This window comes from Cucurbita pepo, chromosome LG13 (genome assembly GCF_002806865.2).
Source record: "Cucurbita pepo subsp. pepo cultivar mu-cu-16 chromosome LG13, ASM280686v2, whole genome shotgun sequence".
Taxonomy (NCBI): domain Eukaryota; kingdom Viridiplantae; phylum Streptophyta; class Magnoliopsida; order Cucurbitales; family Cucurbitaceae; genus Cucurbita; species Cucurbita pepo.
Genome location: NC_036650.1, coordinates 4,026,741 through 4,053,642, shown reverse-complemented (window position 1 = coordinate 4,053,642; position 26,902 = coordinate 4,026,741). Strand labels below are relative to the sequence as shown.

The window sequence follows — 26,902 nt, the reverse complement described above, 5'->3', positions numbered from 1 at the left end:
CTCAGCCTTATCCTTATACTATAGATCATTTTGACTATATACTTGAACTTGATCCACTCTTATGTCTCTACATATAGTTCAAGTAGTCATACTATAGCCAGAGTGTTCTTAGTTTATTGGATTTAGATTAATGATCGTAAAGTTCACTTTATTCAATAACAATTTTTTCTGAATAAACAACAATAATAACTTTATTGAAAATAGAATATATCTTTGTTTACAAACTATGAGTTTTAGGACATAAAACCCAACAAACTCCCACTTGGACTAAAACTCTAGTGGGGTTTTATAACGTTGAGTAGAGAGAAATACAATAAACTAGGGCATCACATACTCATGCCTTTTCTCCCACTTGCCCTAGATTACATAACTCGTAGTCCTAGACTCACTAGGTGCCCTTCAAACACTTTAGCCGTGAGGGGCTTTGTAAATGGATCAGCAATGTTGTGTTCTGAAGCTATCTGTGTGACGATCACATCTCCTCGTTGCACAATCTCCCTTATGAGATGATATTTGCGCTCAATATGTTTTCCTCGCTTATGGCTTCTTGGTTCTTTTGAATTTGCAACTGCTCCACTGTTATCACAATAAAGAGTGACGGGAAGATGCATATTTGGAACGACTTCCAAATCAGTTAAGAACTTCCTAAGCCATACAGATTCTTTCGCTGCTTCACAAGCAGCAACATACTCAGCCTCCATGGTGGAATCAGCAATGCAACCTTGCTTTATGCTTCTCCATATTACTGCTCCTCCGTTCAGAGTGAAGACAGATCCTGATGTCGATTTCCTTGTATCTACATCGGTCTGAAAATCTGAGTCAGTGTACCCTGTAAGGATCAGATCCTTAGCACCGTACATTAGCATATAGTCCCTCGTTCTCCTAAGATACTTGAGGATATTCTTAACGGCAGTCCAATGAGTACGTCCCGGATTGGACTGATATCTGCTGACAATTCCCACAGCATAGCATATGTCGGGTCGGGTACATAGCATAGCATACATCAGACTACCGACCGCTGATGCATAGGGAATGTGTTTCATATCCTCAACTTCTTGAGGTGTCTTAGGACTTTGTTCCTTCGACAAATGAACTCCATGCCTGAAAGGTAATAATCCTTTCTTGGAGTCCTGCATCTTATATCGAATCAACATTTTGTCGATGTACGATGCTTGAGACAATGCTAGTGTTTTGTTCTTGCGATTCCGAACAATTTGGATTCCAAGAACAAACTGAGCCTCTCCCAAATCTTTCATTTGGAATTGTGTCGCTAGCCAATGCTTAATGTCAGTCAGAAATCTCACATCATTTCCAATGAGTAGGATATCGTCAACGTACAACACTAGGAAAACTACTGTAGAGTTGACTATCCTTTTATAAACACAAGGTTCGTTAACATTCTGTTTAAAGCCATAAGATTTGATCGCAGTATCAAACTTTATATTCCAGGATCGAGATGTTTGCTTCAACCCATAAATGGATTTTTTAAGCTTGCAAACCCTTTGCTCGTGATCCTGTTCAATGAACCCCTCTAGTTGAGCCATATAGATACTCTTTTCAAGATTGCCGTTTAGAAAGGTTGTCTTAACATCCATTTGCCAAATTTCATAATCATAAAATGTTGCAATAGACAAGAGTATTCTAATCGATTTAAGCATAGCAACAGGAGAGAAGGTTTCTTCATAGTCCACTCGTCGTAGGTTACGTGTTATTTGCTGTATGTTGGCACGTGCCCGTGGATTTGCACGTGTCATTAAATTGTATGCTAGTTTAATATGCTTAAGTACGAAATCATGTGAACGTGTATGTATGCTATGTATGCTGCTTAGTTTGATGTGATAGGTTATGCATGTGACGATATGTGGTCCTTGAATGATTATGGCATGTTTGTATGGAATATGTGAATGTGAACAACATTATTTGTATAACATGAAACACGGTAAACTGTCTGGAATCATAACCCCGATAGAAATGTGTAGGAAATGTGAATTGAAAATGAGAATGACATGAAGCATGGAACGTGACAGGGGGGTTATGGTCATTAAAGATAAATGTAGTAATAGGGGGACCTCATGCATTGTGTGTGTTCATGCATTTGGGGGGATACCCCCATCCCATCACGAGGGTACGAACGCATACATCTAATGGTAGGACAATGATCGTTATGCATTGCATAGCGCTGCCTTGACGGTTCTAGTTTTAATGGGTCCCGGTATAAGGGGCTCCCAGAGTATGCCCACTGGATCAGGACAGTGACCCAGCGGTGTGCGAACTAGCTGGTGAGCCCATACTCACACGTATGGGCTGTGTGTAGAGTATATGGTACACGACCACGAATACCCGTTAGGATTACACCATAGGGAAAATGAAACGAAACGATAAGGTCTCATCAATCCATTGCATGTGATTGTCGCATAACCCTGATAAGGGGCCACTTACTGAGTATTCTAGAAATGGCAAGGCACCCATGTGACAATGACGGCGGTATCGTACACCTCGGGACCGTGGTACATGCATAGGATAGTTGTTTTTTTTTTTTTTCCATTTCGTAGTCTAGGTTGAATTCGTTTTGCATCATTAGTAGGTTAGTATAGGTTGAAATATATTTGCATAATAAATCATAGGGTAGAATAAAACATTCATTTTGGTTTTGTTAGTTTTCCTTTATTTCAATAATGTTCTTTTATTTTTCCTTGTAATCGTTTTCTCTTTCACGAGGTAATAAAAAGCGAGAGTAAGTCGCATTTATGAATAGGGCTTGTATATTCCGCATTTCGAGTAAGTCGCATTTATGAATAGGGCCCATTTAATGTATATTCTTCATTTCAAGGTAAAATATTAGGGTCATTACAGTAGGTCACTAGTTCGAACCTAGTAGCGCCCTGATTTTTTTTCATACAAAATCACGAGGTATTTGTCCACTCGACCATCAGATAATATCATGTCTAGTGTCATGATCTTCAAGCATTGATTCATTCCGAGTTCTATTTTGATGTTGGACCCTCTCGTGTCAATGCCATATCTTTTACGATTATCATGTCTGGTGTCATGATCTTCATGCATTGATTTATTCCGAGTTCTATTTCCATGTTCAACCATCTCGTGTCAATGTCATATCTTTTAAGGACTTCGTATAAGATTGAGGGTATATGATCCATCCTACGACACATGGGATGAGGGCGCAATATCGACACACACATTGTCGTCCAACACTATCTTTGAAATACTCATTTCCAAGAAACTCGCCAATGACATGCATATCGCATAGAGTAGCTCGCTGAGGACATAAGACCCATGGATGGGTCCTTAGCTCAGTGGTAGAGCATTTGACTGCAGATCAAGAGGTCACCAGTTCGAACCCGAACCTGGTAGGGCCCTTATTTTTTCTTTTTTTATACAAAATCATGAGGTAGTTGTCCGTTCGACCATCAGAAAATAATGTCTGTGGTGATCGTATATTTTAAATTGTGCGGCATCGCCGTGATCTTCACACATCTCAACTCGTCATCGGATCCCAATTGATATGGCCCATATGCTTCATGTCATCCCTATCTCGAGATGTCATCACCCATCATAGCTAATTTTGACCCTCTATGTCCATGCCATATCTTTTATGGGCAACGTATCATATAGCAAGTATACGATCCATCGTACGATACATGTGATGAGGGAGAAATATCGATACGCCCATGTCATCAAGTCGCCAAAGACACCCATGTCCCATAGAGTAGCTCGCTAAGGAAATAAAAACAATGGATGGGTCTTTAGCTCAGTGATAGAGCATTTGACTGCAGGTCACTAGTTAAAACCTAGTAAGGCCCTTATGTTTTCATACAAAATCACAAGGTATTTGTCTACTCGACCATTAGATAATATAATGTTTGGTGTCGTGATCTTCATGCACCTGTCATCTTGGATCCCAATTAATATGGCCCATATGCCTTCACTCCCATCGAGAACGAGCCCACGTGTCATTCATAATATGGGGACATCCCGAATATCTATCCACCTGAGTTCTATTTTGATGTCGGACCCTCTCGTGTCAATGCCATATCTTTTAAGGACTTTGTACCAGATTGCGGGTATATGATCCATCCTACGACACATGGGATGAGGGCGCAATATCGACACACACATTGTCGTCCAACACTATCTTTGAAATACTCATTTCCAAGAAACTCGCCAAAGACACGCATATCCCATAGAGTAGCTCGCTGAGGACATAAGATCCATGGATGGGTCCTTAGCTTAGTGGTAGAGCATTTGACTGTAGATTAAGAGGTCACTAGTTCAAACCTTTACCTGGCAGGGCCCTTGTTTTTTCTTTTTTTATACAAAATCATGAGGTAGTTGTCCGTTCGACCACCAGAAAATAATGTCTATGGTGATCGTATATTTTAAATTGTGCGGCATCGCCGTGATCTTCACACATCTCAACTGATCATCGGATCCCAATTGATATGGCCCATATGCTTCATGTCATCCCTATCTCGAGATGTCATCACCCATCATAGCTAATTTTGACCCTCTATGTCCATGCCATATCTTTTATGGGCAACATATCATATAGCAAGTATACGATCCATCGTACGATACATGTGATGAGGGAGAAATATTCAATGGATGGGTCTTTAGCTCAGTGATAGAGCATTTGACTGTAGGTCACTAGTTAAAACCTAGTAGGGCCCTTATTTTTTCATACAAAATCATAAGGTATTTGTCTACTCGACCATCAGATAATATAATGTTTGGTGTCGTGATCTTCATGCATCTGTCATCTTGGATCCCAATTAATATGGCCCATATGCCTTCACTCCCATCGAGAACGAGCCCACGTGTCATTCATAATATGGGGACATCCCGAATATCTATCCACCTGAGTTCTATTTTGATGTCGGACCCTCTCGTGTCAATGCCATATCTTTTAAGGACTTTGTACCAGATTGCGGGTATATGATCCATCCTACGACACATGGGATGAGGGCGCAATATCGACACACACATTGTCGTCCAACACTATCTTTGAAATACTCATTTCCAAGAAACTCGCCAAAGACACGCATATCCCATAGAGTAGCTCGCTGAGGACATAAGATCCATGGATGGGTCCTTAGCTTAGTGGTAGAGCATTTGACTGTAGATTAAGAGGTCACTAGTTCAAACCTTTACCTGGCAGGGCCCTTGTTTTTTCTTTTTTTATACAAAATCATGAGGTAGTTGTCCGTTCGACCACCAGAAAATAATGTCTATGGTGATCGTATATTTTAAATTGTGCGGCATCGCCGTGATCTTCACACATCTCAACTGATCATCGGATCCCAATTGATATGGCCCATATGCTTCATGTCATCCCTATCTCGAGATGTCATCACCCATCATAGCTAATTTTGACCCTCTATGTCCATGCCATATCTTTTATGGGCAACATATCATATAGCAAGTATACGATCCATTGTACGATACATGTGATGAGGGAGAAATATTGATACGCCATGTCATCCGTTATCCATGAAAGACCCATTTTAAAGAAAGTCGCCAGAGACACCCATATCCCATAATATAGTAGTTCGCTAAGAAAATGAAAACAATGAATGGGTCCTTAGCTCTGTGGTAGAGCATTTGACGGCAAATTAAGAGGTCATCAATATTATACAAAATAGAGTTATTTGTCCACTCGACCATCAGAAAATATCATGTCTAGTGTCGTGATCTTCATGCATCTGTCATCTAGGATCCCAATTAATATGGTCCATATGCCTTCATTTCATCTCAATCTTGAGATATCATTGCCCATCATAGCTCGTTTATTCTCTCCCATCGAGAACGGGTCCACATGTCATTCATAACACGGGGACATCCCGAACATCCATCCATTTGAGTACTATTTTTATGTTGGACCCTCTCGTGTCCATGCCATATCTTTTACGGACTTCATATCAGATTGTGGGTATATGATCCATCCTACGACACATGAGGTGAGGGCGCAATGTTGACACACACATGTCGTCCAACACTATCTTTGAAATACTCATTTCCAAGAAACTCACCAAAGACACGCATGTCCCTTAGAGTAGCTCGATGAGGACAAAAGACCCATGGATGGGTTCTTAGCTCAACGGTAAGGCATTTGATTTCAAATCAAGAGGACACCTGTTCAAACTTGGTATGACCCTTTGTTTTTTCATTTTTTGATACAAAATCTTGTGTGTAATTTATTGAGAACGGGCCTACGTGTAATTCATAATATGGAGACATCCCGAACATCCATCCAATTATGTTCTATTGAGGCGTTAGACCCTCTATTTCCATGTCATATCTTTTACGGATACCGTATCATATAGCAGGTATACGATCCATCCTACGATACATGTGGTGAGGACAAAATGTCGACACACCCAATTGAAAGTCCATTTTAAACAAAGTCGTCCAAGACAGGGTATGTCCCATAGAGTAGCTCGCTTAGGACATAAGACCCATCATGGGTCCTCCTTAGCTCAGTGGTAGAGCATTTGATTGCATATCAAGAGGTCATCGATTTGAATCCAGTAGGGCCCTTATGATCGATCCAACCTTCGACCCATTAGCTCAGTGGTAAAACATTTAACTTTATTTCAAGAGGTCATCATTTTGAACCTGGTAGGGTTCTTATTATTTCTTCTTTTGGTACAAAATCAGGAGGTAGCTGTCCACTCGACAATGCTCACCTATCATAGCTCGTTCATTCATTCCCAACGAGAATGGGCCCATGTGTCATTTATAATATCAAGATATCCTGAACATTCATCCATTCGAGTTCTATTGAGGCATTGAACCCTTTCATGTTCATGTCATATCTTTCACAGATTCTATATCAGACAACGGGTATATGATCCAACCTCTAACACATGGGGTGAGGAAACACTATCCTTGAAAGACCCATTTTAAAGAAAGTCGCCAAAGACACGCATGCCCCATAGAGTAACTCGCTTAGGACAAAAAAAAACTCATGGATTGGTCCTTAGCTTAGCGGCGGATTTGAGTGTCAGACTAAATCTCAACATTAGAGAGTGGTCAAGGATGAAATTGTGGATTTGAGTGCCAAACTAACACCATTAGAGAGTGGTGAAGGATGAAATGACGGGTTTGAGTGCCATATTAAATCTCGCTATTAGAGCGGTGGGGAACCAAACCCTAGCTTGAGGCGTAGTCCAATTCAATAAGATAAAGGTTCCGGAGCCTAAACCCTTCTATGGGGTTCAAGATCCAAAACTCTAGAGAACTTTATCTTTGACCTCAAATAGTACTTTCAAACAACAAACACGGTGTTAGAAGAAGCGAAGGTCGTGTTGGCAACAATGAATTTAGTTGATGATGCAAAGTTGTGGTGGAGATCTAAATACACGGACGTTCAAGATGGTTGATGTACTGTGGATACTTGGGAGAGCTTAAAACAAGAACTTTGCTCTCAGTTCTTCCAATAGAATATCGAGATAATCACAAGAATAAAGTTAAGAGAGTTGAGGCATACTGGCAACATCTAAGATTACTTGAGCATTTTTTTGGCTTATGTTGGGAGAAAGATAAGGTCTTCAATTTTTTTTGAGGGCGGAAGGTGTGGGTGAGTGTGGGTGAAATCAAGCTCTACGAATAAAGAGTTTAAGACCTTTCCACAACCTATGCTACAGCCCATAAATTGTTTGATTTTAATATTAATCAACTGCCAGAGATAAGCCAAAACTAGGCATCCGCAAGTGGAAGAAATTAAAATTATCGACCCAACTCCCTAAACGTGGGGGAAGTGACAAACTTGAAGGTGGAGGAGGGGAATGTGAGTCATCCCAACATAGAGGTAGAACTCCACGACCAAGACCTTACACCCAGAATAGTCATAGTCAAAATCAATGCCCCTCGCCTTGCTTCATATGCAAGGGATTCCACCAAGAAACCGAGTACCCACAAAAGGTGGCACTCTATGCCTTCCAAGAAAAAATTAGAATGAACTTGAAAAGCGAGTACGAGATAGCCAAATTTGAAACACAGCTAGTCGAAAACGTGGAAAAACCATGCAGGGGCCCTAAAGTTTTTTATCTGCTCTTCAGAAGAGAGTGAGTGAGTAGAACAATCAATAGAACGCAGTCATATTCATGTTGAGGCCTGGGTCAACCCTAAAGTGGCCAAGAATAGTAGTGTCGACTATAGACCTACCCATAACTTTATGATAGAGACCGAAGCGAAACGCTTGAACATCCTATAGCATCGAGATACAAGACGAATGATAACTTTCAATTTAGTAGCCTTACATGTCTCAAAGGTTGTAAAAGAGAACTACAGTAACGATAAGAACTTAACAGGACAAACCGATTTTGTGATTGTCAAGATGGATGACTTTGACATCATGTTAGGCTTACCATATATATGATATTTGACTCTTTATTATAGGTATATGTAGGTATTTTCCTTCCACTAGGTTACTGTAGGTGTCATTTTGTTCTTTTATTGTAGGCTAATATAATGTATTATTTTTTTTATATCCTTTTTAATTTATTTGATTTATAAATGATTATAAATAGAGAACTTCTATAAGGCTGACTTTTTTTGAAGTAAATATTCACGTGGTATGACAGCCCTTTCGACTTAGCAACCCCGATCCATTATTTTCAATGGCTTTTAAATCCTTTACTCATCTACTTCTCCACCACCATGCTGGCTTTGACGCTGCCAGGGGCAGTCTCCATGGCTGCTGCAAGCGGAGCCGATTGATTACTCTTCGGCTCCACTCTTTTAGTCTCCAAATCATCCTTCTCAAGCCCACCCTTCGCCATACTCTCTACCTAAAACCTTCTCTGACACAATTGGTTTCCCCTTAGCCAACGTAGCCTCCTTCATTTCTTCCCAGCCCTTCATCGTTCAACAAAAAACCCTAACTTCAGGATCCTCATCAGTGTTCTCATCGAAAATATATGGAATCTAGACAAGTCCGTCGGCCTTCTGCAGAGATTTACCTTCGAAATCTAGGCTTTGCACTGGTCTCTTCACCAACCAAATCGTCGTCGGGCTCATTGCCAAAATTGACTCCTTCGCCCACTGTGGCGAATCTTTCGCCTTCAACACTGTCTTCGTCCCTTTCTCCGGGAGGGGGGGGGGCAGTTGCCGGCATCTTTTCCACTGGCTCCACCTACTACTCCGCCGCCGGCCTCCAGTCTTAGTAATGGTGGTGGTGTGAATATAATTACCATCTCTGGATCTACCATTGTGGATCTTCACCCACTCCTGATGGTCTCTTTATTAACCAGTTAAAATATGCTCGAGATATACTTACTATTGCTCATTTGCTTGATAGCAAACCAGTCCACAAGTCACAGACCTCATTCTCTCCGCCCCTCCCTCTCTCTTTTTTTGTCCAAAATACACCCTAAAGTCGGCATTCTCAGTTTTTGTCCTCTTCTTCCTCTCTTGCTCTCACTGCCACCACTTCCACCCTTCCTTCATAACGGTCACCATTGAACCCCCTCTCTCTCTCCCTTTTCTCACAATAAAGTCATCGCTCTAATTCTGAAATCTATATCTTGCATCTCTGTAGTCCACAACCCACCATTGTTTCTCAACGCATGATTACTGATGGTTCTCTTTTCTTTAAACCTACTATCGATCAATCTCTTTTTGGCGTCTTCTTTATCGAATTTCCCTTTTACCCGTCAATTTATATTTTCCCAATTTCTTCTTTTTCTTTCTCAGTTTCCATACTCTGTCGTTCCATCCCATTCTATTTTTAACTTCAGTTTCTATATCTTCCAATTTTTTATTTAGAATAATTCATATACGAATGTTCCATTTATTTATTTATTTATTTATTTATTTATTTATTCTTCTATTTGCTGCCTGACCAGGCCCTTCAAATGATTTTCTCTCTCTATTCTCCTTCTTCCTCTGATTTTCTCCTCCTACTTCATGGATTAAACGTATTCTCGTTGGAGTCAAAGCAAAATCGCCCCTGCAACCATTCCTCTGAAGTTTTCGATGGCCAAGAAAATCCTATGCCACCCAACCAACCAGATGTCTCCTCCAACCCAAGTTACTAACATCTTCACAAAAACTGTTTCTTGACCTCTGAATTTTTTAAATACAAGTTTAACTTCGTTCAACTCTGACTCTCAACTTGTGGGGGTGGTAACCATATATTCATGAATTATGGTTTACCATATATATATAAAATGATTATCAAGATGGATGACTTTGACATCATGTTAGGGATGAATTTTCTACTTGAACACAAAGCCATTCCCAGATCTAACCCGACAATCATTTCGACTATCACGGGTCAACCAATCACGGGTCAACCAAAAAGGGTGAAAATGATGTTGACATTATAGTTGAGAAGAGATATTAACAATGATGAACCCACGTTCGCTACCATGCCATGATTGAAGAGGTACATTGCGACACAAGACTAGAAAGTTAGACAAAATATTTATCTCCACCTGGGAAAATAGATCAAGAGATTGATGTTATGTCGAGGTCGAGATTTCCTGCCACAGATGTGAGTCATATGACTCAACCTGAGCTAGATAAATTCTACGAACATCTTAACAACTTGTTGACAGCCGATTTCATTAGACCTGCAAAGACTTTTTTCAGTGATCACCCAAATGTTAGGGTAAGACACCAAGCCAACACCTCCGCTAAAGAAGGGAGACAGAGAAACCTCTGAAGCAAATCATGTTCACGCAAAAATACCATCCAGACGAATGAAGAGAAAGGTTGATTGAAAGTGTTTGGCCATCACAATTTCAAGATGGAGAGAGAGTTCTAATCAAGTTGAGATCAGATCAACTCCAATTTTAAAGCAACAAGATGCACGGACTAGTGTGAAAATACTATGAACCATTCGAAGTTATCTACAAAGTCAGGAATGCATCATAGAGGATTCAATTACTCCCATTGATATAGACTAGCCTTGTTATCCATGTTAATAACTTGAAATGTTACTATCTCGACCAAGAAAGCACCAAGCACAAGGAGATGGTACGACCTCACACAAAGAAAAAGACTTTCCCAGCAAAGAAAGTATAAGAGACTCTAACAGAAAAGACGCGAAGAGTCAACGAATCAAGAAATATTTTTTTTCAAGTGTGACCCAAGGCTTGATCATAAATTGAGGTTATGTTCAAAGTCTGACTTTCATACAGCTGACTTGTTCGCCAACCGAGTTAGAAAAAGTACCGTGCAATCGCTATCTGATAACTCTCCAAAAATAGAGTTAATTGCTCCATTTATTCTAATTAGTAAGTATGAAATATTCCATTATGGTTCAACATGAAAAGAAGATCAATTTGCATAGATCAAGCCTAATTGTACACTTAAATGAGTTATTTAGTAAAATTTGAGAACATTTATACTAAACCATGATGTTATAGCAAATATGGAAACAATAATGTTAGCGATGACTACAAATTGCTGACCATGATGCTGAAGCAATTCGGGATGACATAAAAATTATAATCCAAATTAGCAAGCCATGTGAGTCATTGACTACCAAATTAGGAAATTCCTAGGTGGACGACCGGCTCCTTTTCAACCCTAAATGGGAAGCAATGAACTATATAAAAGGGGAAGGTTACAAAAGGGAAAAAAATAGAATATAGGGTTATGTTGCGAACCCAGAGAGAAAGAAGAAAAAGAACCCTAATTTGGCAGTTGTTGACATTAGAAGAACAAAAAGAACAAAAAGACCAAAAAGAATAGATTAAAGCAAAGAGGTGGACGAGAGAGCTCAAAGTAAGGGAACTTCGATTGAAGTACAACAATAAAGCTTGGTAACTCTCTTAACCTTTACTCTATCTTCTTATTCTATCAATTTTATATGATTAAGATGTGAATTTCTCTTCTTAATTCAGTTTGTAGGGAGAACTAAACCTTATAAAAGAGGCATGAGAGTTTTTCGACAGTAGTTGACACTCTAAATTTTGTTTAAATAGTTTAAACTCACCGACACCCATTTGAATGATACCAAAAATTCACTTAATTTTTAGCAACAATTTTTTTTTTTTTTTTTTTTTTTTTAAATTTTATTAAGAGTGTTATGTGAAATTGATAATTTACTTATTACTTGCTACTTGTGATAGTATATACTTGCACTTATTTTTGTGAATTTTACACCGTTTTACTATATACATTCATGTCGATCACTGTCCCACTGCCACAAGAGTGTGATTGTGACCTAGCACGCGTGAGTGTCCTAAATTCCCCCATTCGACCTTTGTTTGCTAGTTTTTTGTCCTAAGTTCGATACTCACCCAATTTTTTATGTGAATTAGGTTCCACCAAGAAGTTTTCAAAAATTTTAAACATTTTTTCTAAAGGAAATCAAGCTCGAGAAGACACGCATCAATGAAATAAGTACCCATTCGGATTTACCCTTGAGCAAGACTTGTAGGAATTGCTTGACAAGCATGCATGCTAATAATTACCTAACCTAGGAAGACAAACTCAACATGATTAGAATATAAATGGAAAGAATTCAATTTGAGAATTAAATATACTTAAGAATCAGATAATTACAAAATTTTCTTTTAGGATAAAATTATGATTTACATGTACGTATAAAAAGAGAGGAAATTTTGTGATTGGAGGGAAGACTTCGAGTGAAGATAGATGTTATCTTTCCCTCGAGGAGGTTTATTTTATTGATAATGCATGAATTGTTGCATGTTTAACCTAAGTTGTGTTATTGTTTGATTTTTCAAGTTAAACATTGAAAATGACACTGAGATTAAGCTAGGGCATTAAAGACTAATTTGGGTAGACAAAAACGTAGGCCAAGACAGAGCACTTAGGATTGTGAGCGGCGCTTAGTGGGTCCAAACCCTTTGTGCTATCCGTCCATGACAAATTCAAGAGGTCTTGTTCGAGAACCTTGGAGATGAGAAAGTGCTTGTCTAAACCATCCTACCGCCCTAGAAAACCTCGTATGCCACCACGACATCCAAGGACAACCCAGGATAGCTTACGAGCTTTAGCAGTGTGAACAGTGTCCCCAGTTCCTCCTCTTTCCTTTTTGCTCTAATACCGTACCGTCGAGGCTTTACTTCAAAACATGTGCCGTTGAGCTAGACTTAGTCAGATAAGGAAGTGTAACATGTGACCCAACATAGTGGAAACAACTGGGGTCTCCTGAACCAACTTTGTGTTGTAAACCCATTCCTAAGTAGGGGAACGTGGGACCACGTAAGTTGACACATTTGGTGGCCGACACATAAGGGATCACGTCTCCTGACTTTTAGTGACTATATGGTCCCGTGGGAGGGTCTGCTAGCTAACCCCCATAGATAATGTTCAGAAAATTTTACGAATTTAGATCCAGCCATATTGTTCCTCTAGTTTTTACCAGCTAACCCCTATGGAGGATGTTCAGAAAGTTTCACAGATTTAGATCCAGACTATTGTTCCTTTAGTTTTTACTTACGAGGTCTGCCTCAAACCAAGATACTGGTCATTCACTATGATACCCAAGCAAGCTACCTAGGCTTATGAAAGAAAGATTGAAAGAAGAACTAGCGTAAACCCTCACGGGTACGCTTCAAACAAGAGAACTCGCTCGAAACGACAAGGTGCCCAGATGCTCATATAGCAGTAGGGCTTAAGCCTGAACTTTCTAGAGCTTGAGAAAAGCCCATGGACACATATTAGGTTAAGGATGCGACGATAGCTTACAAGTAGGTTATTTACTGAGTATTCATATACCCCTACACTCTTCTTCTTCTTCTTTTTTCTTTTTTTCTTTTTTTCTTCCGGTGAATGATGTCATAGATTGAGACAAGGAAGTGCTCTAGAGCCATGAAACCAAGAAGGAGTGACCCGGGGCGTCTAGAAGCCCGCACAGTCATATGTTGTAATTTCATACACTTTGTACCCCATGTACCCCAATTATATACCCTATGCACTTCATAAACATTTGTCTTGGTTTGGTATGTTGTAATTTCATAGTTTGTTGGTCTCGTCCTAGAATTCAAAGTGTCAAAATTTAGGTCCACAGGATGATTAAGAAAGACTTAAAAGATTTGAAAGTCATTACACATATCAACAAGTTACACTTTTTTTTGTGATTCAATCATAGGAACTTCAAAGTGAAGTGTACTTTATTTGGAGCAATTCTAAGTTGGGTGATCTCATGGATTTTCCTAGGATACATGTGAGTGAGAAAAAAACATCTTGGAAGAACTCGGTTGGTTTTCATGAAGCAATACTAGGTTAGGTAATCTCCTATGAATTTTCCTAGGCATATAGGTGAAGACAAAACATGTTTAAAAACTCATGTTGGTTTGTGGGGATAGTCTTCACTCCTAGAAGTGAGGAGTAAGCAACATGATCATGTCACAAGGGATGGAGAGGAATGTTGGGGCTATCTAGTGTCGAATCCAAATTTTGAGTCCTAATCTGAATCCTGGACATGAGTCGTTATAACATTAGTAAATTTGTGAATTTTGGGATCTTTATATTTTATTTTGAAATTTTGTATCCCGAACCCTTTTCCTATATGTAATAAACTTGAATAAAATCGTCTTGTAACCCGTTTTCGTTTTATTTTTGTTATGGTGTTGTTGGTTTGTTTAATTCGACTTAAATTTGATTGTATTTTTTTACACTTCATTTTTATTTCACCTTTATTTTATTTGCTTTTATTCTTTTCTTTTTAGTCACATGTTCGGAACTCGACACCTCAAAAATTGGATCATGGACAATTATTTTTACTTTTATTCACTCTTGGGTCAATCATTCATGATTAATTTAATCGAGTGGTATATTTTATCTAAACAAATGTAATTTATCATTGCTGCGATTCTTTCCGTAGTGCTAATTTAAGTCGAACAAAACTCGAAGAAGAGTTATCATCAACCGTCGTGGTTCTTTCATTTCTGTTGTCGGCTCACCACTGCTTGCACATCATTGATTCGGGGATTTGAGTTCTTCCACTCAAATGTCTACATCATTCTATCTTCTAACATCGATTGTAAGTAGGTTTCGAAATTTATTTGGAATCCACCGACGTCGTTATTATTTTGTCATTGCTCCGGGTATGTATCAAAGAAGGTGGTTGTCGCTATATTGTTTGCACCCAACAAGGTTTTGATGAAAGGAGACTCGAAACTCATGCGATTTGGTGCACTAAAGCTGACAATTGCGAATGTGGGAAGATTTAGTTTTGGTTAAGGATTGGCAAATAACTTTTGCAAACCAGGTTTAGAACGGTGATTAAACTAAGTTAAAGACAATCGGATGACTTAAATGTTTAAAATCATTAGATATATGTGCCTATGTCATTGTTATTGTAAAATGATCTAATATGGTAAAAGAAAGTTGGGGTAATTTCATGAGGGTATGGATCAATTGTACCACTGTAATACTGAAGGAAGAGAAATAGAAATAGAAAAAGAAAAAAATATATATAGGAAAAGTCGAGAGAGGGGCAAATAGGTAAGTTGCCCCTCCAACCACTTGAGGGGTCCAAATGAAACCCTATCAACCGTCCTGCAAAAAAAATGAAAAATAGTGAGAGAAAAGGGGTAGAGAGAACCTAGAGAGAGGAGGAAGAATGAACGGCCGGAAGACTCACCGAAAACTACCGTCGAAGTCTACTCCGGTCAAGATCATGATGCAAGGAGCCTTTTTTGGAAGGGAAAAGAGAATGTGGGTGGCCGGAGTCCCATTTTCCATCGAGAAATCAGAAAAACCCGCGAGGTAAGATCTTGAACGTTTTCTCAGATTACGGTTTTCCTTTGTGAATCAAGATCTGAAATCTTGATACATTCATTTAGGAACAACTCTCTACAGGATCTTTGAAGAAGTTTGGCCGAGACTTCAACCCAAAGGCGGAGATCCGAGAGTCGTCCGAGAACGGTAAGTAAACTTCTGACGTTCTTAACTCGTCCGGTAGTCAAGCAAAAATTACAAAAAAAAAATACTAGGACGTAGCCCGTAGCACAATCTAGAACTTTGCCGAAGGAATCATATCGATCCGATCTACGGATCAAAAGATATGAAAATCGGAAAAGGGTACTGTGTTTCGGTTTTCAAATGATAGAGAAGAAAGAAGAAAGAAGAAAGAAAGAAAAAAAAAAGGCGGCCGGCGAGCGGCGGAGGGCGGCGACAGGCGCCGGACACGCATCAACCATCGGCTGGAGCAATGTAGCTCCAGCGAGGCGTCGACACGTGTCGCCTGCAAGCCAGGCTGAACCGCAAACGCGAGCCAAGAACCGGACCGGTCGACCGCGACTACGCGGAAGCGGGCGCGCGTGCAGCCTGCGACTGGCGCGTGACCACGTACTCCCAGCGCGCTGCTGGCGCGTTAGCGCACGTGGAATGGCCAATTTGGCCCGGTTGCTTTCTGTTTGCCCAATTTTTGTCCCGGTTCCAGTTCTTTACGTGAATAGGGACCTAATTTAAAGAAATCAGTATTTTTGGACACCTCACAGGCAAAGAAACGCTAGCAAAAAGGGCACTCGTCAACCAGGTAAGTCACCACCCGGTATTTAGGAAGAAATACTTGTAGGATTCGCTTGGATTGCATGCATGCTAATTATTTTGCTTCCGATTAGCTCTCATTGTAAAATATTAGCCGGATTGATTGCTATGAGTGTATTGGGTGTATTATCTGAGTGTTGCTTATATGCTTTTAAGTTCCCGCTGTATGTATGCATGCATTTAATTTATGTTGGAATTGTGTATTCCGTGTTCCGGGTGCTTGATGGACGAATTCGCCCCATTGAGCGCGAACTTCGTGCTCTAGGTGCTTGATGGAGGTCATCGCCCCATTGAGCCGCTATGCCTAGTTTGCATGAATTATATAGTATGATGTTAGAAGACGATTGCATGCACACTCTGTTAATTGCTAGATCTCATTTCTATGATAAGCTTAGGGAATTATTGTTAGGAGCGATATGTCGCTCCAGCTGTATANTCTGTTAATTGCTAGATCTCATTTCTATGATAAGCTTAGGGAATTATTGTTAGGAGCGATATGTCGCTCCAGCTGTATATAATTTTCCCCTAGGAACTTAGCGGTTTACCACGGCAAGAAGGTACCTCCGAGTGTTCATAGATTGCTAGCGTGAGAACGATATCTATAGCTTCGTGGGAGGACCAAAGGTTCCTGATCAGTCCTTGNGTCCCTGATCAGTCCTTACTACTCTTAGCTATTTCGCATGAGAAATGTGTCCCCACGTTGTACAGCCCATTAGCTGTATGGGAACGGGTTGGGTCGCGCCCCCATAGGGGGACTATATGGGCGTAGGGGTATTCAGCACACCCCTAGGCTAGGTATCATGCAGTCCCAGATAGCCATGTAGAGGTAGCACCTCATAGAGAGATACCGACCATATTAGCTCGGCGTAAGGAACCTCTAGGCGATTAATGAGAGGACGATGAACCGGTGAAACCCAAGGGGCAAGCTTCAAGGGGCTAAGATTAGAACTAGGTGTCCTAGAACCGAATTAGGAAACCGGGGAAACCTGTTAAATTCGGATGCGAAGAGAGCCTACAAGTAGGTGGCTTACTGAGTATAATTTTTATACTCATCCCTTTCTACCTTCCTTTTTGTCAGGTGCCAGTCGAGGTGGAGGAGCGTTGGAGAGCTGTGCGGCCACAGAGGGGGTCGTTTCGGAGCGTCAGTCCCTTTTCGGTCTTTTGGAGTTTTTTGCGAATTCCTTTTATATTTGTATTTTATTCCCTTTTTGTAAACTTAAATCATTCTCTGAAATATTTTAATTTTATTTGATTTTCATCTTTTTATTTTATTTTCTTTTGTTCGTTTTCGATTTCATCTTTTTACTCACAATTCGGTTTTTCGAAGCCTCGAAAATTGGATCGTGACAACCACTATGTACACATGCTCGATATCCAATGTTTTGGTTCTTGGTCATTTAGTTGGCCAAGATTTCAGTTTTCAAGATCATGAACTGGTTTTTCATGTTTTGGGTCAGGTCACAAATTCGTTGTTCAATACTTATAAGTTAAGATAGAAGTTTAGGCTGGTTGTCCTAATTCAAGTAGGGTCAATAGAGGTGTACATTGAAGGTGACAACTCAAACCGAAATTATTATATATATACTTTTTAACTATGGTTTAAAAGTTCAAATTCATACCTAATGAATAGTAAGATTACAATTTTATCCTTTGAATTAACCTCCCAAGAATCTACCAAAGTTCCACCAAACAACTATGCCTTTGTTTTCGCTACACAAAAAAACAAATACATTCTTGAAGCATTCAAGAAAATTGTCTTCCATTTTATAATATATCCACAATCAAGGCATATCCAGCATTGCATCATCTGTAATTTCTCCCCCACTCTTTCTCAATCGATTGGACTTCACGCTACTACAAATCAAATGCATAAATTATTATAAGTTTGTTCCTTAACCGCGCATAAATCGCGTGAAGTTCATACTTTTTTCGGTTCAGTTACTTTGTTTGCAATAATCATCAAAGATTAATGGCACAAATGAAAACTGCAGCAGAGATTGTTGACACACGGAAAACCCGATTTCCCTGTTAAGCTCAAGCTTTGATTTCTTCATTTTTCTGATCGAATCGCTTCAAATCTGATCTGAAAAAACCCTAACCCTAGAAATTTGCTTACAGATTGGCGAAGAAGAAGAAGAAGAAGAAGGGAGGGAGAGGAACAGAGTGAAATTACAAGAAGAAGAATGTGGGTTTCACAGTTTTTCGATCTTTTTAGTCTTTGTTTTTGAATCGCAGATCTTCGACGGCGTCGATGATAAGCGGTTTTCTCAGCCCAAAGAAACGAAGATCTACCGACAACACATTTCTCGAATTGACGGTTACCCCATATGCCCCACTCTGTTGAATCCTCATCAGAGCACTGCAATTCCCATCACTGGAAAGTAAAAGAACTAAAACCGGCACGACGGTCGCCGTCATGGGAGCTGAGAAGAAATGGCTCTTCACTCTCTTCTCCGCCGCTTTCCTTTCTCTTCTCCTCCTTTTATTCTCTTCCATTTCTGCATTCAGTTCTCCGCGATCCATTCCCTCAGTAATCCACCACGGAGCTCCCTATCCTCCGGCGTTCGCCTACTACATTTCCGGTGGCCGTGGTGACAAGGACCGAATCTTCCGGCTGTTGCTCGCCGTCTACCACCCCAGAAACCGATACCTTCTGCATCTTGCGGCGGATGCTTCCAACGACGAGCGACTGCAGCTCGCTGTGACAGTGAAATCGGTGCCGGCGATTCGTGCCTTTGAAAATGTTGATGTGATTGGAAAGCCCGATCGAATCTCTTACATGGGGTCATCTAATGTTGCCACTATTCTTCATGCTGCATCGATTCTTCTCAGAATTGAGAGTGGGTGGGACTGGTTTATCACTTTGAGTGCCAGAGATTACCCGCTGATCAGTCAGGATGGTAATGCCAATTGGGTAATTGTTTCTTTATGCGTTTATCGTCACATGCCAATTGGGGAATGGAGTAGTTCTTACCCTTTTTGTGTGTGTGTGTGTGTTTTGTTATCAAATCTGTGGATTAATGTCAATGTGTTGTTTGATTGTTTGTTTATTTGATTCTTTGGCTCGTCTTCACCTAGGGGAGGTATATATGGCAATATTTTGGGGCTTCTTAACCTGTAATTAACAGAGTTAATGAAGTTGGTTGGAAGATTGTTATACCCTTTAGCCAATTTTGGTTCGTATGATGCTTTATTGTTCATATTTAGGTTCTGACTATTGGATGGATACTCTGTTTATTATGTTATTGCTGCATTTCCCGAAAGATTAGTGAAACAAATCATAAGAACTTGATGGTTTTCTTAGATTGAGTAACTTGAAAGAGCTCTCAAGTGCTTTTAGGATCTTTTATATGTTTATATGTTTCTTGGGATATGAAATCAATTCAAATATCAATGCTTATCCTTGAGAACTTCTCTCCATATTGAGTCATTTGATCTGTGAAGTCTTCATACGACAGTTGATTCCCGAGAATTACTCTGTTAAAGATTATAGTCACTGTCACCTTCTATATTAGAGCAAACTGATGGATTAGCTTTGTTTCAGTTCGATGTTTTCTTCGTACCGTTCTAATATTTGAGGTTCAACAGTGATGTGCTAAACCTGGATTGAACTCTCTGGTACAAAATTTGAACAATGCCATAGCAACCATTTTTATCTCATTTAACATTCACTTCACAGCTCTTTCTTACTAGAACCAGTAGGAATCTTTTCTATAAGAGACTAGAATTAAGGATCTCTTATGGTTTGTGAGAATCATTAGTTTTTAAAAGAGTAATAATTGGAAATTTCAGCCATTTGTTTTTACTTTCATCTTGTATCAGTGCATTTTACTTAGAGGCTGGGAAGTGTACGAAGTTGTTCGACTCGATTTCCATGAATTTCTTGGCTTTTCCTTGCGACTAATGTCTTTCTTGTATGTTCTTTCAGATTTGTCACACGTGTTTTCGTCTGTTAGAAGAGATCTCAATTTCATAGATCACTCGAGTGACCTCGGGTGGAAAGAGTAAGCAAATACGAGTTTGCGTTATATGCTGTTATGGTTGTATTGCAGTATAATATTGTCAGTGTTTGGCAATGCAGAGGTCAGAGGGTCCGGCCAATTGTGGTTGATCCAGGGTTGTATTTGGCTAGGAGAACTCAAATATTTCATGCCACTGAGAAGCGGCCAACGCCTGATGCTTTCAAAATATTTACAGGTGAAGTTGATTTTGCTACCTTTCTCCTTCTTTTGTGTTTTGTTCCTCGTGCATTCTACTTGGTTAAATGCTTGCTGAAGGATATTGTACCTAAGACCTTATCTCCGACGTGTTTGCAGGTTCCCCTTGGTTCATCTTAAGTCGATCTTTCCTTGAATTCTGTGTTCTCGGGTGGGATAACCTTCCTCGGACGCTTCTTATGTATTTTAACAACAACGTTTTATCACAAGAAGGTTACTTTCACTCTGTCATTTGCAATTCAAATGAGTTCAAGAACAAAACTGTTAATAGTGATCTAAGATTTATGATTTGGGATGATCCTCCAAAGATGGAACCCCTTTACCTCAATGTATCGAACTTCGATGTCATGGCTGAAAGTGGTGCTGCATTTGCTCGAAAATTTCATAACGATGAGTCTGTGCTGGACATGGTCGATCAAAAAATTTTGAAGCGGGGACACAACCGACTTCTTCCTGGAGCATGGTGCTCGGGTCGGAAGAGCTGGTGGATGGATCCCTGCTCACAATGGAGTGATGTCAATATCTTGAAGCCTGGATCACAAGCTAAGAAGTTAGAAGAGTCCATGAAGAATCTTCTTGACGACTACTGGAACGCTCGATCGAATCAATGCCAATGAAAGGCAATACAATGGAAAGATCGAAGTAAGTTGCATTGTTTTACGAACGAAGCGTAAGAGGTAAATTGTTACATCAGTTGGTTACAAATTACAAGATTTGATTTTGTTTGGGGGGAGGGGTAGCCATCATGTTCATAACAGGTTAGAGAAGATGAAGAAAAGATGAGGCATATTATTGTTGAGGTTTTGGAATATGATGAAGTGTTGAAATGGGGCTCTCAACAATTTATTCAAACAATACGAACATTTATCCCTTCTTTCCTTTTCTTCCATTTTTGCAACTCTACTCTGAATTCCTTTATCAACCACTCACTCCTAATTCATTCATTAAATTCTCATTTTAAAGTTAGAGATTGTGATATTTTGGTGTCGGTTACTGTTCAAAATAACTCGAAAAATACGATTTGAGTTAGGTTATCTACTAATTTGAGTTGGGTTTAGACCAACATTCATCGTTTATGGCATGGACTACCAAGATATCTGATCCCCCGACTCAACATCGAAGTGGCCTCATGCGTGGCCATCATCTTGTCGAATCTGATCTCCTTGCAGTTATAAAGTTGCTCGCTACACTCAAATAAATGAACTCAAATAAATGAGAACCGTCGTGAATTTTTAGGTTAAACCAAATCAATCTAAATTTATTATTATAATTCTTGAACACTAAGAAGATTAAAAATTAAGTATAAGGATTAAAAATGAGATTTAAGCCTGCATCAGTAAAATAGAACCACATGAACAAAAATCACTATATTTGAAGTTGTATGTTACAATTAAATTATTCTAAGAGTTTTTCCAAGCATTGAAATCAACCCCCAATAAAAAGAATGAAGTATGAACCACAAGGAGTGATGGTGAGAACAATTTTTGCATATTTTGGTCGGTCTTAAGATCGGTCTTATCAGCTTCATTTCCATTGAGACGGCTTCTCAGAGCTCAAGATCATCTCTTCAGATTGAGGTAACCGAATCCTCATCAGTTCCTTCACTGTCACTGCTGCCACTGCTACTTCCACTGCTGCTGCCACTGCCCGATTCACTGCTACTAGAACTCGAACTCTGCTCGTCCCTGCCCTCTGCATTAACCTGAGCTCTCAGGGCTGCTGCAGCTGTAGGTCCCTCCCTGCCCTCTGCATTAACCTGAGCTCTGAGAGCTTCCGCAGCATTAGGTCCCTTCTCAGCTTCGTCGCCGCTATCATCCACATCAGCAATCTCATCGTCGGTATCATTATGATGTGGAACATTTATATCGAATCCAGCGTCAACTTTATCTTCTTCAGCATTATTTTCATCATCAGATGAAACAGACCCAAAAATATCATCAATATCAATATCTTGATGCTCATCGTCATTCTTAGGGCCTGGAGAGGGAGCAGATACGTTTGGTGGATCTGATGAGTAATCAGCAGGCCCTTTACTAGCAACAACAGATTTTGCACCTGCAATGAGCATAAACATATTTTAGACAAGAGGTAAAAAAAAAGATGATGATCAAAACAGCAGCCCTTACAGAGTTGAAACACGAAGAATCGTCAGAGAACACAAGACAGGAACTAAGTAGCTAATGAAGAACCACATTCTGTAGATCAAGATTCTACTGTTTCTCAGCCAACAAAATGTAGGGGGGAAATAAGTATAGGAGTGAAAAATGTTATTAAACAACCATACACAAATGAACCCCTGATAACGGTTAAAGTTGCTGCTAATGGAACAAAAAACAAATGCCAATTTGTTGCATGAGGCCCCACTAATTACAAAAAGAAATGTTACACTAGATGCACTTTCTAACTAAAACCGTCCAGTTGAAAGAATACACAAACCAGTTGCTGAAAGGTTCATATTTCATTTCATAATGCATTTGGAAGTTCGATCAAGAACAATATTGGAGAACATCTCGTCGAATGACAAATGGAACCAATGATTAAATCTGAATTTTCGAGAAAGGAGTACAAATTCCTGGGAAGAATGGTGTTCTAACAAAGAAATTAAAAGACATCTAGCGACAAGATTTCAACATCATTGTACAAATTAAGGCAATAAATTCTACTAAAGATAAATGTTGTTCGGCTTGACTCATGAGTAAAACAGGTTGTTCAATATTTAGGGCCATACTATCAAATCATTGACAATAAAAATTAAACAAAGATCTAGAAACAAAGAAGAAAAATACATTTAGACGATAGTTCAAAATTATCAGACAAATGATCAATCAAATGCATTTATTCTTAACGTTTCTCTGGTTAGGAATGATGCAAGAGGCCTGTAAGGATGGGATCTTGCAGACGACGTTACATCCTGACTGAATAGCACTGATCTTCCCATAATAAGATTTGAGGTAAAGAAAAAAGGTTGCATCATACTAACATATCTCACTCAAGAACTTAAGATCCACCCCTATGAGGAATAAAACAGCTCTCACATTGGCTTTAGGTATACAGATGCAGACTAACTGCATCGATACTTTCTTTGGATCTCTGTAACAAAGGTAATTTGTCATTATTCTTTCATTCTTAACAAGGCCCTTTTCTAACTTTTATGTGTGACCAACAGAGATCCTTTTGTCATGGGCTTTCTCTTTCATTATTTTTGCATTGCCTCTTGTTTCATTCATTTAAAAGAAATTAAAAAACTGCATGTTGTAAACTAAGATACCCACCAGGCAGAAACAACCACAATGGATAAAGTAGGTAAGGGATCCAATTTCAAAATCATAGGTAGTGTTTGCTCTGAAAACTTTTCACAATCAACAAATATCATGGCGTGGACAGCCACTTGATTGCAACAAAAGCACATACCAAATGAGAAAAATATAATAGAACCAGAAAAGCATATTGACCTGTATTTCCTGGCTCTCCAATATCTATCTTTTCCACCTCTACCTGTAAATGCAGCACGTATTAGAACTAAAGGGCATAGTTATACAATCAGCAGAAAGTATTAGGACAATGAACAGGGAGAAGGAGAGAAAAAAAAAAGTTCATTGAAAATTAGCTGGAATTTAAAAGTACACCAATACTTAACCTAGTCTAAGGTTTAGCTGCAATTTTCAAAATGAAATTGTTAACTAGTCATATTTTCTCAATCTATGCTTCTCATTTGTTAAGAAGAGTAAAACACTTCAAATGAATATGTGATTCTTGCCTGACAGAAGCAAGAAAGATTTAAAGAAACTTCTTGAGCATGGAAATTCCCAAAATTCAAATGTTTTTTGTATTTGATATAAGTTTATGCAATAGGAAATTAATCATGAAGAGCTCTTACTAGCACCGACGGAAAGCTGCCTCGGCCCATATGCATAGGTTTGGGAACTTTAGCCGCTGGAGGAGATAGCCGAGGCTCCGGCGGCGTCAAAGAATGAAGGGCAGAAGCGGAGGTGGACGAGGCGGCGGCCACGCCAGCGGCAGAAGATTCGCCCGGCTGACGAAGGTGCCGAAGCTGCTTGACCGCCCGGTGCAGCCGCTCCAAACGGAATGTCTCGCCGTCAAAAAACAAAACGGCATCATTCTCCTTGTAATCCTCACTACTACCAACAAACGCCACATTAGGTTTCCCCAATTGATTGTTCTGAAATTCAATAGTAACCCTATTTTCCTTGGTCTTCTTCAGCGATCCCGGTTTCGTTTTATCGATCGACGCGGGTTTAAATTCATCTAAAACCGCAATGGACAAACAATTCAAACGATTTGACGGTCAAGGGAAAACAAAAAGAACAAAGACAAAAACAAAAACTGATATCGCACATCCCGCAGTTTCGCGGGAAAGGAAACTCACACCAATTGGGTCTTGATTTTAGATTTGGAATAAATTGGAATGACTTACATCGGAGAGTGCAAAATTTGTTGGAGGATTCGTTGTTGAATGAAGGACCTAGAGACAGATCATACCATCGATCGGGCTGGGGCGCCGTCTTCGGCTCTTCTTTGTTGTTGTTCGCCATTGCTGGAGAAAGCAAAGGGGCGAATCAAAGTGGAAGTACAAAATACGAGTGGTGGGTCCCAGCGGCAGTGACTCTCTGTGGATTACTGATTCTTTATGGAAAATAATTTTAGGTTCAAAATCACATCAACCATATGTATTTATATCCGACTCAATTCCCATTTAACTAATATTTTTTTAAGATTTCCTTACAATTTTATCTTTATGTTCAAAATTTAGTTATTTAGTTTGTGGTATGAATGATGCGTACCCTGTAACACTTGCATATGTCATGTTTAATGATTGTTTGATATGTGTTAGGTTAATGCTATGATATAAGTTAAATTATAAAAGGACGTGTCATTAAATACTTGATCATATAGGCTACAAACCATTACCGGTAGATGCAAACTTAAATTAGAAAGGGGAGCTAGTAAGAATCCTAGCTCATGAGGTGAAAGTCCAATGCATTAGAGCATCGCCTTTGTCAATGTACTGTGGCAGAATCACTAAGCATATGCAGCCACATCGAAAAGGGAGGAGTAGATGTCGACCCCGCCTACCCGAGACATGCAAAGATCAATTAAAACATACAATCAGCTAGAAATAAGTCAAGAAATCGGAAGAAGACTCAAAACATAAAGGAAAAATATTTAAATTGGTTCCGAGCATCAGGTTCGAAATACGAGCCTAAAACCAAACTTCAACCTAGCCAGGAAGCAGATCCCAAACCACAGGTCCGAACCTAGTTAGGTCCGGAAATCCAGCCCAGAAACCTCCTCAGCCTAGCTCGCCTCCGAAGCAAGCCCACGACCCACCAAGCCTCGGCCCAAACACAACCTGCCAGCCCAAGCCCAGAAGGAAATCGACGACCCACAACCCAAACCGACCAGGTGACCAGCCCTCCAAACTGACAAAGCGACCCGCGCCTTAACTTGAAGCCTGTATCCGGTCCATGCCTAGCCGCCACGGCCCAAAAACCCGCGGCCCGGTTTTGTGTTGTCGACGCCCGCCTACCCGAGATACCAACCCACACGCCTAACCTGAACCCGACTTTGACCCGCGCCCCCTCTAGCTCCAACATTGAGCGACTTACTTGTGTCGGGCTTGTTAGGATTAATACGAACACATATGTAACGGTCAAACTCACCTCCGGTAGATATTGTCCTCTTTAGACTTTTCTTTTTGGGCTTCCACTCAAGGTTTTTAAAACGCGTGTGCTAGGGAGAGGTTTCCACACCTTTATAAAAAATGTTTCTTCTCCTCCCCAACCGATGTGGGATCTCATAATTCATCTCCTTTGGTGCCCAACGTCTTTGCTCGCACACCGCCTCGTGTCTACCACCCTTTGGAGTTCAGCTTCCTTACTAACACATCACCCCGTGTTTGGCTCTGATACCATTTGTAATAGCCCAACCCACCACTAGCAAATGTTGTCCTCTTTGGGCTTTCCTTTTCGACCTTCCCCTCAAAGTTTTTAAGACACGTCTGCTATAGAGAGATGTTCACACTCTTATAAAGAATGCTTCATTTTCCTCCCCAACCGATGTGGGCTCTCACAACATACCTTACGACATTTAGTTCGTTATGATATTATGAGTCTGGTGTGTACACCACAATACTATGCGGGCTCATTTCCCTTAATGGCTCTAGCAGT

At 40.0% G+C, this 26,902-nt stretch overlaps 3 protein-coding genes and 1 non-coding gene across 4 annotated transcripts; 3 read left to right on the top strand and 1 right to left on the bottom strand.

Annotated features, from left to right (window-relative positions):
- Window positions 1-3,300: 3,300 nt before the first annotated feature.
- Window positions 3,301-3,378, top strand: TRNAC-GCA. Its single transcript has one exon. It is a non-coding gene; the product is annotated as a tRNA-Cys (tRNA).
- Window positions 3,379-15,502: 12,124 nt separating this feature from the next.
- LOC111808716 lies at window positions 15,503-18,882 on the top strand. The gene is made up of 5 exons (XM_023694866.1): window positions 15,503-15,714; window positions 15,808-15,873; window positions 17,576-17,707; window positions 17,825-17,954; window positions 18,733-18,882. The coding sequence occupies exons 1-5, from the start codon at window positions 15,569-15,571 to the stop codon at window positions 18,880-18,882; spliced, it is 624 nt and encodes a 207-aa protein (XP_023550634.1). The 5' UTR covers window positions 15,503-15,568.
- LOC111809247 (beta-glucuronosyltransferase GlcAT14A-like) lies at window positions 18,214-21,598 on the top strand. The gene is made up of 4 exons (XM_023695669.1): window positions 18,214-19,397; window positions 20,426-20,501; window positions 20,579-20,694; window positions 20,814-21,598. The coding sequence occupies exons 1-4, from the start codon at window positions 18,914-18,916 to the stop codon at window positions 21,329-21,331; spliced, it is 1,194 nt and encodes a 397-aa protein (XP_023551437.1). The 5' UTR covers window positions 18,214-18,913; the 3' UTR covers window positions 21,332-21,598.
- A 452-nt stretch (window positions 21,599-22,050) lies between these two features.
- On the bottom strand, window positions 22,051-25,355 carry LOC111809248 (ELL-associated factor 1). The gene is made up of 4 exons (XM_023695670.1): window positions 25,150-25,355; window positions 24,592-24,980; window positions 24,167-24,209; window positions 22,051-22,769 (listed from the first exon to the last, which is right to left on the bottom strand). Exons 1-4 carry the CDS (start codon window positions 25,265-25,267, stop codon window positions 22,282-22,284), a joined length of 1,038 nt encoding a protein of 345 aa, XP_023551438.1. The 5' UTR covers window positions 25,268-25,355; the 3' UTR covers window positions 22,051-22,281.
- Between the last annotated feature and the right edge of the window lie 1,547 nt (window positions 25,356-26,902).

Bases quoted from the DNA above. Each gene is read 5' to 3' on its own strand.
- LOC111808716 (XM_023694866.1), top strand. From the start codon at position 15,569: ATGAACGGCCGGAAGACTCACCGAAAACTACCGTCGAAGTCTACTCCG. The intron at 15,715-15,807 runs GTAAGATCTTGA...AACTCTCTACAG, and splicing joins AAATCAGAAAAACCCGCGAG to GATCTTTGAAGAAGTTTGGC. The intron at 17,955-18,732 runs GTCACAAATTCG...TTTGAATCGCAG, and splicing joins TTTTTCATGTTTTGGGTCAG to ATCTTCGACGGCGTCGATGA.
- LOC111809247 (XM_023695669.1), top strand. From the start codon at position 18,914: ATGGGAGCTGAGAAGAAATGGCTCTTCACTCTCTTCTCCGCCGCTTTC. The intron at 19,398-20,425 runs GTAATGCCAATT...ATGTTCTTTCAG, and splicing joins CCCGCTGATCAGTCAGGATG to ATTTGTCACACGTGTTTTCG. The intron at 20,502-20,578 runs GTAAGCAAATAC...TTGGCAATGCAG, and splicing joins AGTGACCTCGGGTGGAAAGA to AGGTCAGAGGGTCCGGCCAA.
- LOC111809248 (XM_023695670.1), bottom strand. From the start codon at position 25,267: ATGGCGAACAACAACAAAGAAGAGCCGAAGACGGCGCCCCAGCCCGAT. The intron at 24,210-24,591 runs GTAAGAGCTCTT...CTGCATTTACAG, and splicing joins GCAGCTTTCCGTCGGTGCTA to GTAGAGGTGGAAAAGATAGA. The intron at 22,770-24,166 runs GTCAATATGCTT...TGCTCATTGCAG, and splicing joins TGGAGAGCCAGGAAATACAG to GTGCAAAATCTGTTGTTGCT.